This window comes from Aspergillus neoniger (genome assembly GCF_003184625.1).
Source record: "Aspergillus neoniger CBS 115656 unplaced genomic scaffold BO87scaffold_24, whole genome shotgun sequence".
Taxonomy (NCBI): Eukaryota; Fungi; Ascomycota; class Eurotiomycetes; order Eurotiales; family Aspergillaceae; genus Aspergillus; species Aspergillus neoniger.
The window spans coordinates 118,072-134,813 of NW_020291152.1; the positions used below are offsets into that span (position 1 = coordinate 118,072).

General features: G+C 52.9%; 4 protein-coding genes across 4 annotated transcripts; 2 read left to right on the forward strand and 2 right to left on the reverse strand.

The window, feature by feature from the left end:
* Positions 1 to 59: 59 nt before the first annotated feature.
* Positions 60 to 3,755, forward strand: BO87DRAFT_107287 (tyrosine protein kinase SWE1). The gene is made up of 2 exons (XM_025617837.1): positions 60 to 2,669; positions 2,741 to 3,755. The coding sequence occupies exons 1-2, from the start codon at positions 210 to 212 to the stop codon at positions 3,470 to 3,472; spliced, it is 3,192 nt and encodes a 1,063-aa protein (XP_025477817.1). The 5' UTR covers positions 60 to 209; the 3' UTR covers positions 3,473 to 3,755.
* Positions 3,756 to 8,354: 4,599 nt separating this feature from the next.
* Positions 8,355 to 9,350, forward strand: BO87DRAFT_378218 (cytochrome b5-like heme/steroid binding domain-containing protein). The gene is made up of 2 exons (XM_025623752.1): positions 8,355 to 8,836; positions 9,056 to 9,350. Exons 1-2 carry the CDS (start codon positions 8,660 to 8,662, stop codon positions 9,131 to 9,133), a joined length of 255 nt encoding a protein of 84 aa, XP_025477818.1. The 5' UTR covers positions 8,355 to 8,659; the 3' UTR covers positions 9,134 to 9,350.
* On the reverse strand, positions 9,276 to 13,817 carry BO87DRAFT_107335 (putative nuclear migration protein). Its single transcript, XM_025617838.1, has 3 exons — positions 13,719 to 13,817; positions 10,365 to 13,601; positions 9,276 to 10,303 (listed from the first exon to the last, which is right to left on the reverse strand). Exons 2-3 carry the CDS (start codon positions 13,375 to 13,377, stop codon positions 9,486 to 9,488), a joined length of 3,831 nt encoding a protein of 1,276 aa, XP_025477819.1. The 5' UTR covers positions 13,378 to 13,601; positions 13,719 to 13,817; the 3' UTR covers positions 9,276 to 9,485.
* A 41-nt stretch (positions 13,818 to 13,858) lies between these two features.
* BO87DRAFT_107374 (uncharacterized protein) lies at positions 13,859 to 14,940 on the reverse strand. Its single transcript, XM_025617840.1, has 2 exons — positions 14,274 to 14,940; positions 13,859 to 14,183 (listed from the first exon to the last, which is right to left on the reverse strand). The coding sequence occupies exon 1, from the start codon at positions 14,853 to 14,855 to the stop codon at positions 14,313 to 14,315; it is 543 nt and encodes a 180-aa protein (XP_025477820.1). The 5' UTR covers positions 14,856 to 14,940; the 3' UTR covers positions 13,859 to 14,183; positions 14,274 to 14,312.
* Between the last annotated feature and the right edge of the window lie 1,802 nt (positions 14,941 to 16,742).

Consider the following 16,742-nt stretch of genomic DNA (forward strand, 5'->3'; position numbering starts at 1 on the left):
CCCAGAAGACTCTGTTGTTGTGTACGCCCATCGCGACTTGAGGTCAACTTGTCCCGCGTCGTGTACTCTATACTACCTTACACTTTGTCTAGCCGGCCTCATCACGACACAAACCTATTATTGACCGTTCTAGTGAGCTTGGCCTCACCTTCAAAGGAACTGAGAGCTAGCATCTCTGTTTTATCTTCTACAGACTGATCGTGGTCATCATGGTCGCGACATTTTCGCCGCACCGTGATGCGGGTGGCACACTACACCTGCCTTCGCACACGGGCATTCACCATATGGATGCTAACTCGGCCATTCGACAACTGCGCCGGTCACTATCTCGTTCACCTTCGAAGAGCTCCAACTTCTCCTTGCTCGCTTCTCGAGGTCATTCGCCGTCCAAGACAACGCCATACATCTCGTCGCCTTTGTCACCTTCACGAAGATCCACCCAGAGCAACTTTGTCCTTTTCCCCAGTTCCTCTCACCAGTCTCCATTCGCAGTCCCATATCACCCAACCGGAAAGATCACGAGGCCAACCATGCGCCGTGTGCGGACCTCTCCGAGGAGCCCCGTGAAGCGTGCTTTGAACGTCTCCACGGACCAGGGAAATGCAAAGCCTGCGCCGTCAGTCCCAACAACACCTGGCGTGGAGAACACACCCTCAACTCCTGGACTTGTTCAACCCGACAACACGGCTAGAGACATCTGTCCAAGTGACACGCCTGCATGCGCAGATTCCACCTTGGGACCCCGCCCAGCCCTTTCCCGCATTGAGAAGCGCAGGAGTGGCACGTTTGGCTCATATGCCACGGTTAGCCCGCTGAAACGGAGCGACGGAATTATGAATCTAGATCGAGTGTCTCGCGGCAGTCCATCGGCTAAAAGACGAAGCGTCCAAGCAGCAAGTTTATCGGGCGAATTTAGCATCTTTGATAATGAAGTCACACCGAACGCTGCTGAAGAGCCTGAAGAAGAAGCTTCCCCAGAGTCGACCACACCTTCCTTCCCTCCCCCCATCACACCGTTCAGCCCGTTTGCCACCATTCCCAAACGGTCCTCTTCTCTACGGCGGTCAACTTTACAGCAGCGTCAGAGTGATCGCTCTCTTTTTGCTCGGGCGAAGGCTATGGATGATTCACCAGACGCCCTAGACAATGGGACCCCGCCCTCAGTCCGACCTCGCATGTCTTTGGATCAGAATCTTTTCCAGCCAAACCGGGACAGTCCGTTCTTGTCACGGCCGTCGCCAGGTACCCCATTGTTTGCGTCGACGGGTAACAACGCCGAACAGCCCCGACCTTCTGCTCATCCCCTGTCCAGAACAATCACACAATCCTCCTCAAGTTCGAGTCTTGGAGACGACTCTCCGACCCACGAGCCTGTTCACAAGGGTGATCGTCCCAGAGGGATAATAAACTTCTCCAAGTCTCTCCCCGCGGGGACCGCTCGGCCTGCGCCGGTGCGGCATCTTAACCGCGAGGATTCGACCTCGTCCTTCGACTCCTTTGCCACGCCTGAGAACTACAAATTAGTCAAGCCTCTCCCAGCGGCGTTCATGTCGACTGGTCTCATATCCAAAAAGAACCGCAATGCCGACGATCCCCAGAACACGCTAGGGTTTAGCAAGAATATGCCCGACACCCCATGCAAAAGACCAATTAACCTCTTCCCTACCGGTGGAAGAGTACAGCCAGAACGGCCCTTGGAGATGTCAGGCTTGGTTCGGCAATCAGACACAATACCCCCGTCACCCTTCAATCCTTCTAGCACACGCCCTAAATCCGGACCTTTTGCGCGAGGCATGGGGATTTTTGGAAGTTCCTTCAACAGGCCCGAGGTTTCCCGACGCGGAAGCTTTGCTAGCATCGACGGCGATGACTTATTACCATCTCAATCGCCCTGCGGCCGCAATAGCCAACCACTAAGCGAAAACGACTTCCCACCAACACCTACCAAGCAGAGCCTTTTCCCGTCTCGAACCTATCCGCCTCCAGTCTCGCAGATTGCCTCTCTTGAGCGATTGGCGGAGGCCAAAGGCACCAATTCAAGTCCCTTGCACGACAGGTTCCAGCGTGGCTCTCCACGTACGCCGCAAGACCATCTATTCCCCGATCCAAGTGGACTATCAATCTCGAATGAACAGCAATCGGGTCAGCCCGACTTCAATTCTTCGAATCTGCCAGCAACTCCAACTGGCCCTCGTGATTCCTTCCAGTCTGGAAAACGGCCCAGCCTTCCGTTGGCTGGTTACCATGCGCCAGATGTCGATCCCAGTCTAACTTCACGGTTCGAACGCGTAGAACTTGTTGGAACTGGTGAATTCTCTCAAGTATACCGTGTTTCTGAACCTCACGACACATCGATCTCTACTTACCCGAGGGAGATGTTCCCTCCCAAAGTGGTGCCCGAACAAGTATGGGCTGTCAAGAAATCGAAGCAGCCATATTCGGGTCTCAAGGACCGCGAACGCCGTATTCGTGAGGTCGACATACTCAAGTCGTTGACTAACTCGGACCACATCATTTCCTTTATGAACAGTTGGGAGGACAACGGCCACCTTTACATTCAGACAGAATTCTGTGAAGAAGGCAGCTTGGATGTCTTCCTTGCGCAAGTTGGGCTCAAGGCAAGGCTGGACGATTTCAGAATCTGGAAGATAATGCTGGAACTATCAATGGTAGGTACTAACCTTTGGATGATGGTTACAGTCACCCAGCAGATGTAGGATGGTGCTAACCGTTGTGGCAGGGTTTGAAACATATCCATGACATGGGATTCATTCACCTTGATCTCAAGCCAGCCAATATTCTAATTACCTTTGAGGGCGTGCTCAAGATTGCCGATTTCGGTATGGCCGCACGCTGGCCAGCAGAAGATGGCATCGAAGGCGAGGGTGACCGCGAATACATTGGACCAGAGATCTTAATGGGCCGCTATGATAAACCAGCGGACATCTTCTCTCTGGGTCTCATTATGTTCGAGATCGCCGGCAATGTTGAGCTGCCTGACAATGGCCTCTCGTGGCAGAAGCTCCGCAATGGAGACATGAGCGATATCCCCAGCTTGACCTGGAGTTTTGAGACCAGCGTCTTCCGCGATGCGTCCGGTAATCCGATTTCGGAGGAACCATCGTTCGAAGAGCTCTGCACCTCAGACTTTGGCGAGGATGATTACGGCGTGGACAGCTTCCTCGGAGGTCGCACAAGCAAGCGGGACATGACCTCTACTGCTCGAATTGGCGAGCTTGTTGATCCCCCTAGCTTCATGGTCGACGCTGGCCATGAGCAGGCTTTGGACAATATTGTGCGCTGGATGATCTCGCCTGAACCGCTTGACCGACCCACTGCGGACCAAGTGCTAGAAACGTACGGGGTCCAATTCGTCGCCCGCCGGCGTCGTGCGGGTGCCACCGTTTACGAAGGCAACTGGGGCCCTGCCGATGAGGTCCTGGCGGAAGACGCCGAGATGATCGATGTTTAATCACCACGACTTGACATATCTAGTGCATTTGGACGGAGTTGGCGCTTTCCCTTTACAGTACCATCTAATGACGGCGTTTATGCGGAGAACCGAGCTTTTGATATTAATGCCTCTTTTCTCTCGATGACCTTGATGTGATCGGGATGTTTTACCGACCATCCTTCATGATTTGGACGATGTTGATATGACCGATATGCTAGTCCCATGGAGGGGTGGTTGTCCACTCATTCCTCAAAATTTCCTTTGTGAACATGACTCGTTGATTTAGCGATGATGATAGGCTTCTGTTCCTTTTTGTTCTCTTTCTACCTCCCTATCGCGGTTCCTTCCCTTCATGTACCTATGTCGTCACTGCAGGTTGAAAACCTCGTGACGCAGGATGACCGAGGCGACATGTCTATAATCCTATGCCTGCCATCTGTCTTTGCTTTTCCGCTCTTGATTCCCACTACACTTCTTCTCTTCACCACCTTTGTTTTATTGATGCTTCATTTCCTTTGTTGGAGTGACTCGAGAGCACTGGAGTAGTTCTTGCTCGTGCACTTTGGGCGTTTGATGGCCTCTACTACCCTATTTCTAGATGTCTATGTATTAAATATCCTTGGCGTGTGCGCCATTTTCTCTTCGACATTGTGTTCACTTGATTCGATATACCTTTTCTCCTCCCCGCGTGCTTTTGCCTTCTCCTATTGTCCTCACTACTCCATTCTATGTGTCCTTGGCAGACGAGAAACCGCCTCGACGTGATCAAGCCGGCTTGAGAACAGGATAATGCTTGTGAATTAGATATTGAAATGTACATTTGAATTGGACGAAGCAAAACACCCAATTAAGTATCGCGTGAATAAATTAAAATCATCCGAATAGCGTATACTTTTGTATGCAAAAAGGTAGAGAGAGTTGGAGCACCTTCGTCGGAGGCTCGCCACTGGCCGACCTAAATTCGGTCTTGGCGCCCGCCGCGGCGTTCTTGCAGTTCCTCGCCGCGACCTCCATCTTGCCTGCGTCTCCCCGACCCTCCCCAACGCCTTTGTGTCCCGAGCTTTTCTCTAACAACGGCTACGGCCGACTTTACAATAACAAGTCGCCGATTCTATATTAAATCCATTGGATAATTACGATCCCCTTGTTGTTGTTGTTGGCCTTATTCTCAATAACGCGGCGACGATGTGCGGCTCGGTTTAAAGCCCCATCACTGAAGTATTCGAACTGGAAGTTTCTCACCACCGAATGCTAAAGTCTTAGACTTTGCTATCATAAAGCTCTTCCAGGACCTACCAGTATCTGCGATTCTATTTTACTTCGGCTGTGCAACCTCGAGAAAACTCACCCTCACAACATGGATCATCGAACATTCGTGTCGGATTCTCTCCTCCGCCTTACGAACGCGTCGGACCCTACCGTCGTCGACTTCGTGCTTGCCACCGCCAGTTCCGCCAAGTCAGCTTCTGCTTTGCAAGACAAGCTGCTCCCTTTTCTGGACGGTAGCTCCGATGACATTGGTCCGTTTTGCGGCGAACTTTACAAACGGGTTGGGGTAAGGGCCGGGTCCAGCGCTACCAGTGCCAATGTAGCAACCAAAGAGCGCAGTGATGCTGCTTCATCAAAGAAGAAATACCGACTGCTGGAGATGGAGGATGATGACGTACCCGAGGCTCGGGGGTCACTAGGCCCTGCGAATGTCGAGGCCGAACGGGACAGACGGCGACGCAGAGATAAAGATCGGAGCACTGGAAGAAGCGGCAAGGACAGCGAGAGTGGTCGCAGCCGCTGGGAGAAGGATGATAGCCGCAAACGCGATCGCAGTCGGGAAGAGGAATCTCGCGACCGACCCCGGATGAAGAAGGTACGGCGACGGAATGCCGATGACTTTGATGATCGCTGGGGAGATGAGGAGATACCTGAAGATGAGCTATACGAGGATGAGGAGCAGACGGGTGAATTTGAGGAGTCGCCTTCCAAACGGACTCGGTTGGAGGATGGATCGGCGTCGCCGCGGTCGAATGCCTCTGAAGAATTGGATCCAGAGACGAAGAAGGAACAAGACCGGAAACGCGACCTGGAGGAGCGAGATGAGTTCGCGAAACGCCTTGCTAAGAAGGATGATGGCAAGACGAAGAAGATCGTCGAGGATCGGACAAGGTCTGGTGAGGCTGCGCGGCGACGAGCATTGGCGGATGATGCGTCTGCGCGGGCGGCTGTCATGCCTGACTTAAGGATGCGCTCGCGACAGGAGTATTTGAAGAAACGTGAGACGGAGCGCTTGGCCCTCTTGCGCAGACAGGTCGCCGAGGAGACGGCAGAGTTGCGTGATAATCCCCATTTGACCCGCAAGGAGAAGGAGGAGTTCGCGCGTAACCGAGAAGTTCTGCGGATTGCGGAGGAGCGGTTGCGGATTGATGATTATCGCGATGGTTATATGATGCCCGAGGACTATATCACAGAGAAGGGCAAAATCGATCGGAAGAAGAAGGAAGACGCGCTCTACAAGCGTTATGTGGATCGCGATGACGCTGGTCAGGAGCGGTTCATTACGGAGCACGAAGAATGGGAGATGGAGCAGACAGCCAAGGCTAAGGCACAGATCAACCGGGCCGAATTCGTTGACGAGGGCGATTATGAGTACGTGTTTGATGATTCGCAGAAGATCAACTTCGTTGTGGATGCCAAGATGGAAGGCACTCGAAAGCCTATGACGCAGGAGCAGCGCAGGCTTCAAGAGCAGATTGATGCGGCCGAGAAGAAGGCACAGTCGATGGAGGACACGCGGAAGAGCCTGCCCATCTACCAATTCCGAGATCAGATCATTCAGGCAGTGCACGACCACCAAGTTTTGATTATCGTAGGAGAGACTGGTTCTGGTAAGACGACGCAGATTCCGCAGTACCTTCATGAGGCTGGATTCACCAAGGGCGGCATGAAGGTCGGATGTACACAACCTCGTCGAGTTGCTGCCATGAGTGTGGCTTCTCGAGTGGCGGAAGAGATGGGAGTGAAGCTGGGGAACGAGGTTGGCTATGCCATTCGATTCGAGGACAACACCAGCGACAAGACCGTGCTCAAGTACATGACGGATGGTATGTTGCTGCGTGAGCTTTTGACGGAGCCCGATCTCGGCCAGTACTCTGCATTGATGATTGATGAGGCGCACGAGCGAACGGTGCCCACGGATATTGCCTGTGGTCTCTTGAAGGATATTGCCAAGGCACGGCCAGATCTCAAATTGCTGATCTCCTCCGCCACGATGGATGCTCAGAAGTTCCAGCAGTATTTCGACGACGCTCCGATCTTCAACATCCCCGGCCGGCGGTACCCTGTTGATATCCACTATACATCTCAGCCGGAAGCGAATTACCTGGCTGCGGCCATCACGACGGTCTTCCAAATTCATGTCACTCAGGGTCCTGGAGATATCCTCGTCTTCTTGACAGGTCAAGAAGAGATTGAGGCGGCGGAACAGAGTCTCCAGGAAACATCGCGAAAATTAGGGAACAAGATACCCGAAATGATTATATGTCCAATTTACGCCAACCTTCCGTCTGAGCTACAGACTAAGATCTTCGAACCGACGCCGCCAAAGGCACGGAAGGTTGTGCTGGCAACGAACATTGCTGAAACCAGTTTGACTATCGACGGCATTGTCTACGTGATTGACCCAGGCTTCGTCAAGGAGAACGTCTTCAACCCGCGGACGGGTATGGAAAGTTTAGTTGTAACTCCCTGCTCGCGAGCTTCCGCTAACCAAAGAGCCGGTCGTGCTGGACGTGTCGGCCCGGGCAAGTGTTTCCGACTCTATACTAAGTGGGCTTACTACAATGAGTTGGAGGAAAGCACAACGCCCGAGATCCAACGGACCAACCTGAGCAGTGTCATTCTGATGCTGAAGTCCCTGGGAATTGACCAGCTGTTGGACTTCGACTTCATGGACCCTCCTCCAGCAGAGACAATCATTCGTGCCCTGGAGCAGCTATATGCGTTGGGGGCCCTGAACGATCGAGGCGAGCTGACCAAGATCGGGCGACAGATGGCCGAATTCCCAACAGATCCAATGCTGGCCAAGGCGATTCTAGCAGCCGACAAGTACGGCTGCGTAGAAGAAGTGCTGTCAATCGTGTCGATGTTGGGCGAGGCGAGTGCGCTCTTCTTCCGACCCAAGGACAAGAAGATTCACGCGGACAGCGCGCGGAATCGCTTCACCATCAAAGATGGCGGCGATCATCTCACGTTGCTCAATATCTGGAACCAATGGGTTGACTCCGACTTCAGCTATGTCTGGGCCAAGGAGAACTTCCTCCAGCAACGGAGTCTGACACGGGCGCGCGATGTCCGCGACCAGCTCGCCAAGCTATGCGATCGAGTCGAGGTGTCCGTGAGCACTTGCGGCTCCAACAATCTGCAGCCGATCCAGAAGGCCATCACGGCCGGATTCTTCCCCAACGCGGCGCGACTGCAGCGTGGTGGCGACAGCTATCGCACAGTGAAGAATGGACAGACGGTGTACCTCCACCCATCCAGCACGCTGTTCGAAGTCAACCCGCGGTGGGTGATCTACTTTGAGCTGGTGCTGACCAGCAAGGAGTACATGCGCAGCAACATGCCATTGCAGGCAGAGTGGCTGGTCGAGGTGGCGCCACACTATTACAAGAAGAAGGATCTGGAGACGCTGGGGTTGGAGAAGAAGATGGCGAAGGGACAGGGCGCGGCGGGCGAAAAGAGTCGGAATTGAAGATGCGACAGAATATAGTAGAACTATTCTTTATATGTTGATACCAAATGAACAGCTAGCAAATTATAATGTATGTATGCATGCATGTACATCTACTTGCCATCTCAAGTATCTATCCTATGGTCCCATAGTAGTAAGGTACTAATTCCCGCAATACTCGCAGTGCACAGCCGTGACCCAATCACAACCCGCGGATTGCAACACGCGACAAACCGACCGCGGCTTTCCCCCCCCCAAACCAACCTCGGCATCTTCGCATCACCTCCGCCCGCGCCGCCAACTTAAACCACCCAACTTTCCGACCCCGGATTCCAGATTCCAGACTATCCACCCATTCTACCAACAATCACCGCTATTCAACATCCACTACAACCAACACATTAATCCTCCCACCAAACTACCAAACCAAACCAAAGAACAAAACAAAGGAATCGCGAAAAGCGAAAAATAAAAGAATAAAAATGTCCCAAACATTCACCCCGGCCGACGTATCCGCGCACAACAATCCCGACAAGGGAATGTACATCATCATCGACAACAGCGTCTACGACGTCACCAAGTTCGTCGATGAGCATCCCGGTGGCGCGAAGATCTTGAAAAGGGTAGCGGGAAAGGATGCTTCGAAGCAGTTTTGGAAGGTGTGTTTGGATCTCTTTCTTTCTTATTTAGTCCCTCCCTTCTCTGTCTCTATCTTGTCTACGCCGTGTGGGTTGCTTGTTGCTGTTCTTGATAGCTGCTTTTTCTGTTTGATTCTATCCTTTTTGTTTTTTTTTTTTTTTGCCTGGATTTGCCTGGATTTGGGATTATGTTGGGATACTGCAAATGCTAACATCATTATGTTCTTCTTGTTGTTGTAGTATCACAATGAGGGCGTGCTGAAGAAGTATACGCCCAAGTTGAAGATTGGGGAGGTTAAGGAGGCGGCGAAGCTGTGAGATATGGGGGTTTATTGTCTATTTGTCTTGTTGGAATGGGGATCTTTGCTGTTGAAGTTTGATCACGCATATACACTTTAGATGTCGGGATGATGATGCTGCTGCTGCTTGGAGGGGGAGACTGCTCATGGTTCAAACAGTCCTAGACCGTCTATTACTAATAACATTAAACAATAGCTAATTAACTAGCTAAATACTATTCCCGCCAATATAACGAACGAGCAAAGTGTGGTATCCATAGCCGGCGCGCACTTGGTCCAAAGTGCCTTGATAAATCCAAAATACAGATAACTATAGCATCCACTTATGAATCATGTGGGCTTAAAATGTGTTCTAGTTTGGGCCCGCCCTTTCAGAATTCTCCGAACGGATCATGCCGGAGATGCCCGCGGCCCTCTGCGTATGGCGAGTCCAGCTCTTGGTTTGCGCTCCAGGCGCTCGACCCCTTTCGACTGTGTCGCGCAGGCCGCGGGCCCTTGTATCCATTTGTTTGGTCGATGAACGCCTCCATGCGGACCGTGCCAATGGCGTCGAAGAAATTACCAGTCCGCACACTGGTTTCGGACGTGCGGCGACTGACGCTGGCCAGGCTGCCGTTGGCGTATGGCACTACAGGACCGTAAGTGTCTGAGGAGCCGCGCGTCGACGTCGCTGAGGGCATGGTAGCCTGGCTTGAGAAGCTGCGGATGATCGGCATGCGGGGAGAAGTGTTGCTGCGCTTACGCGCATGGTTCGAGAACCGTGGCACTGTCGGCGGGTCTGCAGCATCCATCGACTCGGCGGCTTCTAATGCAGGCGGTAGTTCAGGCACAGGCTCCGGTTGACTGAGAAGGGATCGTTTTCCCTTGGGTCGTGGGCGTGGGCGGCCCTTGGCGATTCGGATAGAGTCCCGGATTGGATTACGGCGCAGCGTGGCCGCGTGGGTGGGTGATGCGAGTTCCTCCTGCGGGACCGGAGGTAGGGAATCCAGGTCATGGAGACCCATGGAAGAGTGACTCAGGAATGACAGTGCAGTCAGCCAGACATAGTGCCGCTCAATGCTAGAGGCAGTGAACTTGAGGGCACGCTGAGGTGTTAAGATCAGAATCGACCGATTGAATTGGTTTTGAGGGTTGAAGCCTTTAGGCAGCGGATTGTCATCCTTGACATCAAGGACAGATTGGATAACCACTAGATTAGGGTCAGTATGAATAAACCAAGGTTAGATAATAATACACAGAGGTTGACTTACATTTCCTACCGCTCTTACCCAACAGGGCTGGCCCGCTGGTCGGTTGTTTGCTGCTCCACATAACTGCCCGCTCATACGGCGCCAGCCAGACCCATCGCTTGTGTCTTGCACCGCTGTTGGTAATATTTGCAGATACCTCTTCTGCATTCCGCCCATCCCAGTTCTCCTTCGGCTCGCCGACACCCCCAAACGACCTCCGTCTCCGGATGTACTTGTACATCCACTCCCCGACCATTGTCTGTGCAATCGCGTCAACAACGCTTGTGGGTTGGACAATGGTGGCTGTAGAGTCCTGCCGTCCGTGCGCAAAGGGGCGAGACGCTGTCGGTGGACGAATCGATCCCCTTTGGACAGCTCGTTTACCTGGAGGCGCAGTGATGTCGTCGTAGGGAAGGGGTGGATGCTGGGGACTGTCTGGCCCACAGGACGATGAGGACATGGTTGGCGACGAGCGGCTTCCGGGACGGTCATGCGGATCTACATGCGACATGGCAGCCGCAGACCGAACTCTGCGCAGGGTCGGACGTCGAACAATAGACGGTCTTCCTCGATCCGAGAAGTTGCGAGGATTGGACGGTGTTGGACTTTGCCGTCCGTCGCTGCCGCCGGGGAATTTCCTGGAACTGAACCGCATCGGCACAGGAATGGGAGGTGCAATGCCATGAGCACCATTACCACTCTCCATACTCGGCTCGCTGGGGCTCCGCTCGCGAGGTATCCGATGTGCTGTTGCCCCGTTGGAGATCATGGCTGTTTTACGGATATCCTGCTGCCTTGCTCCAATGCCGAATCGCTGAGTCCACGAAGATGGTCCAACTACCTCCTTTGAGCCTGGGTCAATCGATGCTTCTGCCAAATCAGCCTCGGCTTCTCGTAGATGCTCGTCAATTTCCGGAAGAGGAGACTCGTCCAAGCTAGGACGTCCGTGCGTAGAGACGAGCTTTCCTCTCTTCAAGGTATACGACGCAAATGGCCGGTTCAAGAAATCATCGTCGGTGAAAACGTCCTTAGGCTGCACAGGGGTCTCTTCATCACTCGCTTGTTCGAAACCAGCAAAGAGGCTACTCGATCGTAGAGGCCGCTTGTGTTCTGACTTGGACCCCTCAGCCAGCGGGCCGTTGTCATTGTTTCCCGGATAGGCTTGCACTGGCTCGGCTGGCTTGGTGCGTACAGATGATTTGCTCTCCCGTCTCTTTGATCTTGGAGGAGGGGCATGATACGGCTGGATAGGAGGATCCTGGGCATTTTCGCCCAGTGGGAGGTCGGGTATCGCTGATGGGAGTAGACTGGCTGGTAACTTGACAGGCCTTTGATCAATCCGAATCTCTTCTGTCTGGATGCCAATGGTTCGACTGTCGATGCTCGGAGTGAAGTTAGCCTGGCAGGAAACGCTCTTAGTTTGGGGTGGAAGAACCACGCTTCCTCGGGGCGAAGGGGGCTCCGAGTGTGGCGGGTGTATGGCGATCATTGGGATATCAATCTCGGGCGACTCCATGTCGTTTGGCGAGGCACTGACTCCCTTGTCATTTGTCTGTGCGACAGGAGTTTGCACCGTCTGTACCGACACAGACACCATCGGGGTCACCTCTGGGGCGGGCTGCGGTGTCTCGTCCAGCTTAGGAGTCCATGGGGGAGTGGGAAGGTCTTCGACAGTTTGACAGGAAGCCGATACCATATCAATTGTAAGCGCCGATGTGCCACTATCTTTACCTTTATAGTGATTCGCAATTTTGCTATCACGGCGCTCTGCAGTCTGCTCCACGGACGGTAGTTCAGGTTTTGATGGTGACACGGGCGACGGGGGAGGCGAATACTGGATGCCTGCGTCGCAGTACACATAGGGTGTCGTGGACATTTTCAAAGGGCTACTGGGCTCTGAGCCCCCATCAGCCTTGAACCCATGGCCATCTGCACTGGTCAGAGAAAGGCCGAGGATTTTCCTCGCCTTGGCACCCATGCTCATTGTGCAAGAAAACTGCGAGTGAACGGAAGCCGGCCGTTCTTCTGGAAGTGCCTCGGGCGACTCTGGTACAAAATCGGCTTCAAAGGACTCGAACTCGTCTTCCTCGTCAAATGCCAGTTCTTGAGCCAAGCTCAGCCCCTCGCTCTTAAAACCATGGGCGGTGGCTACACTCGCGACGGAGTACCGCACGTTGTGATAGTCAGTCTCATCGACGCTGTCAGCACTCACACTTGTGACACTGGTCCGACGATGCCCTTGACTGCTTCTTGAGTCAACACTTGCAGAGTCGCTGTCTTTCCCGACTTCTACCAATGTTGCGGTCCGATCACGACCAGAGTCATCGGAATTCTGGGCTGTGTGAAATGAGCCAGCTGCTTGAGCAGCGGCTACCTCACTCAACACGACCTTCAGGCGCCCTTCCACCACATGCACTTTTCGTTCCAAGTTTCTCCGTTCGCCTTCCCAAGCATCTTTGTCTCGGCTCCAAAGCTGTGCCGTTCTCTCTACCTCCTCTTCACGGCTTCGTGCCTTCTTCTGGGCTTGTTCTAGCTTCTTACGGACATCTGTAATGTTCTCTAGGGCTTCATCACGCTCTCGTGCTAGCTCAGTGAGGGCGGACGAAGATCCACCTTCCAGCAGCTGCAATTGATGCTTGAGCGAACGAGACTCCTTAGTGCTCTTGGATAGACGTTCAGTGAGACCTTCGTTCTCCGTTCGTGATTCGTCTAGAGTCCGTTCGAGTATATCAATTGCCTTTGCTTTACCCTCCACGTCTCGCCGCAGAGAAAGAATTTCGGAGACAAGTGAGGCATGTAGTGTAGGTGTGAAGCGCCGCGGATCTAGTGGCGACAAGTTGTCCTCGTCAGCAGTATCCTCATAGTCACTGCGGGCATCGGGCGAGAAATTCAGGATCGGTAGGGAATTAGGCGAAGACGACAGGCCGGGGGAGGAATCTGCCCGAATGTGTATCGAAGGAGGTCTTTGCGGTGTTGCAGACGGCGTCGGGAAGGCCCTCGCCGCAGGGCTTGAGTAGACGGTCTCAGTGGCCATTGTGTGTGTATGCCCAAGGTCGGTGGATGTTCGACAGCTCAACACATCCCCTCAATTGCAACTGAGCAACCAAAGATTGTAGTACCGCGTCATGCGCTTTCCATGAGCTTTACATATGCTGTGATCCTCGACGTCCCCAGCAAGGACCAGCTCGACTGGCCGAGGCCTGAATGTGCCAGCCGTTCGCCCGTCAAAATCTATTGAAGCGTCGTCTACTAGTCTTTCTGGCGCAAAAGGGTAGACCTGATCAGCACATGGTGTCTGCTTCGAGCGCCAAGGGACGCGGTTGGAAGTAGGGCTGGAGACCAGATAAGGCATGCAGAAACAAGGATGGTACTTACCTGCGATCGAATCAGAGTTCAAGGCTTGCCACCTTCACAATGCACAGGCTGCAGGCGCGTCAATGCAAATGAGTGTGCTAGGGAAGAGAGGCCAGTGAGGGGGAGCAAAGTATGAACTGAGTCAAGGTCTCTCTCTTGACGCGGGGATGGGGAGGAGGGGGGCAGGATGTATGGAGGGAAACAGGATCGGAGGGCGATCAAGAAAGCAGCAGCGTCGCGAAATCGGATCCCAAAATATTTAGTTTTATTACCTGCCAAAGGCCGCGGAAGTCTAGACAAAGGATCTGAGGGGAAAGGGGAGATTGTTTGCCAGACCACCCTCTAGTGATTTGGAGTACACCGGCTCAAGAGCTAAACTGGGCCTTGCACGAAAGAACCTTGTCCATGACCCATACATCGGGCGGGGGACAGCTAGCCCAGTAAATGAGTGATGAAGGTAGGCCCATTCGACAGCGGAGTTATTGTCTGCCAGAACCAGAGCAAACTAGCGCATTAGCTTCGTCCAGGGGTGTTCGTTAGGGGGAAGATGGGGAACCGAAGGCCAACTCCACGCACCCAATGACTAGTGAGGAGAGAAACCACCGAGCGGCTCCACTAGAGCTTGCCACAGCTGGGCTCGAGGATCCCGATCCAATAGGCAAGTGATAGAGGATGTGTCCGACAGTGCGACGGATCGGCCGCCGCCATTGCAGATGAATGGCTGGTGACCGGCGGACTGGTAACAGCCAAACCCTCGTCGGTGGAAAAGCATAGCCAATGAAAGAAAGCAGCCGAGCAGGAAATAATAATATGTAATAAAAATAACAAGAGGCAGTGATACCTGTCTACAGAAGGAAAAGGGACTCGAGTCGAATCTGAAACAAGGCGACATGCATTGATCCTAGCACACCGCGGGAACAGGGGATGGCAAACGCGAAAGCAAAAGCGAGGGGGGCAAAGAAAAAAAAATATAATAAAACTAATCAATATAATCAAAAGGAGGATGGTAAGCTGAAGATCGTCCCTGTGAACTTTGTACTTTCTTGTGCGAATCCGATGAAAGTGTATCCAATGGGAGGGGGCAAGGGAATCCCAGCACAAAGTAGGAAGGGAAAAATGGAAAAAAGAAAAATAATTCAACAAAAATAAAATTGGCATTAATAGAAAGATAAGCCAATTGAATGAAAAAGCAAAAACTTACAAGACCAAGCTAAGGTGGACTAAAACGCGACCGAAGTCGACCAAAAAACACGGCCGGCACAAAGACTGCCGGGCGAAGGTCGTTAAAAACCGTAGTACTTGAACTTGACGGCAGTTCGTGTCAGTCACTAGTCGGGTCCACCGGTGGACTCAATGGGATCGTCGCCTCTCCTCGATTTCGATTCTGCGCCTGCTGGTTGGTGAGATTGCCTTAAACATGACTTCTCTCCGATGGCCAAGATATATTGGTAGCCTCGTTGCCATTTATCGGCCATACCGGGCGAGCGTCTTGACAGTGGATGTTGAATAGTCACTGGGATAAGTGAGGCCAGCCTGCAGGGACTGACTCCAGCCGACGCGACGATGGGTGTACTAGCCGTCGAAGAAAGTTTGCATCTCCCCAATCGTATGATTGAATGGCGAGCGGGAGGCTTCAGAACATCTTGTTCAAAGCCACCAATGGATTTTCCAACAAGCCCGTGCTTCATGTTTCAGAATCCTTTCACCAGCCCCAGAAAAAGCTGCGCAACTTATATTTAGGAAAACCGTCCCGTCACGTCCTGATGGAGCGCTTGTTACCCCCGATCTGCTTTCAGACCCGGAGTAGACTCGGAGTTCCTTCATCAAGTTGGTCGTCCCGGAAGTTGGTGGTTCAGTTGTCAAGGGCACCTAGTACAGCATCTGACATACAATCACATGGGAGGCGTTTAATTTCCGCGCTTTGTACTCCATACAGTGCTACCTGTGCTCGTTGATTCCCGAGCCCAACACAAACCAGAAGGGGTGCACGAGAGGAACAGTCGGGAAGGATCCTTGGGTGCTTCCGTTCAGCTTAGCTCCCCACTTATCATTTCCCCTGTTCCCTGGTTCAGGACCACCTTGGGAGACGGCCCGGCGCTCAACTTTTAGGTAGTGTCTCCAGTCCGGAAATTACATACCAGGGAGGCGGGGAGACTGAATGACCCTTCGCAGACTTCCTTGCTGTTGGCAGCCTGCGAGGGAAAACGTCTCCTCGTGATCACTTCTGCGTCAACGGACGGGATCTATAGTAAACTCGCCTTTCCTGTCACCAACTCATCACGGACCTCTGGGGTGGATATGTATTCATATCGAATTCACTTAATGGCTTGGCGACCATCGATGTTTGCCGTCTGCGATCACCTTTCGCGCGCGGTCCGTGTGACGCAAGGCGATGATGTGCGTTAGATCGTAAAGGAATGGAGCAAAAAGGACTTGTCGCCAGCTAGTATCTATCTAGTTATCAATCCGGTATTGCTCAGTCAAATCAGCATCCGACATTCGTCCCTGGCTCAATTAAGAGAACGTGAGCAGTTACGTACCAAAGCCAATTGGCTTGCAGTCTAATCGGCTGTAGTCTGCGCCGGCTTCAAGCTTGGCGACCCACGCGGCAAGATGGACTAGAATTTGCGCCTTCCGGCCTTCGTCTCAGGGGTAAACCGGACCTGACAGGTCGGCCGTGCGTTACCTGAACGGCTGTGCAGGCTGCAGTGTGAAGTAGACAGGGATCATACTTAGACAGTCCATATTAAATTGTTGTATACAATAATAACTATAATACTAGTGTTAATCTCCTAATATCCAGTAGTGACTCGTTAATACCTCGCCGGAGAACATCCGCGGTTGGTCTGGACTGGTCCGGCTGGTGTCTCGGATGTTGTCGCGTCGCTCCAGAGAGCACCAGGATCAACTATCATAGTACTAACAACGCATCCCGAAAGAGGTGATCACATAGATAGTGTCTTCCTGGCTAGACTAGGAGACCGAAGAGACCTCCCTGGCACAGTCGACGAGAGTCGCTACTCCGGTCTTAGACAGACCAAGATC

Excerpts from the sequence above, each read along its gene's own strand:
- BO87DRAFT_107287 (XM_025617837.1), top strand. The coding sequence starts at position 210 with ATGGTCGCGACATTTTCGCCGCACCGTGATGCGGGTGGCACACTACAC. Across the intron at positions 2,670-2,740 it reads TAATGCTGGAACTATCAATG|GGTTTGAAACATATCCATGA; the intron begins GTAGGTACTAAC and ends CCGTTGTGGCAG.
- BO87DRAFT_378218 (XM_025623752.1), top strand. The coding sequence starts at position 8,660 with ATGTCCCAAACATTCACCCCGGCCGACGTATCCGCGCACAACAATCCC. Across the intron at positions 8,837-9,055 it reads CTTCGAAGCAGTTTTGGAAG|TATCACAATGAGGGCGTGCT; the intron begins GTGTGTTTGGAT and ends TTGTTGTTGTAG.
- BO87DRAFT_107335 (XM_025617838.1), bottom strand. The coding sequence starts at position 13,377 with ATGGCCACTGAGACCGTCTACTCAAGCCCTGCGGCGAGGGCCTTCCCG. Across the intron at positions 10,304-10,364 it reads GGGTAAGAGCGGTAGGAAAT|TGGTTATCCAATCTGTCCTT; the intron begins GTAAGTCAACCT and ends ACCCTAATCTAG.
- BO87DRAFT_107374 (XM_025617840.1), bottom strand. The coding sequence starts at position 14,855 with ATGCCAATTTTATTTTTGTTGAATTATTTTTCTTTTTTCCATTTTTCC.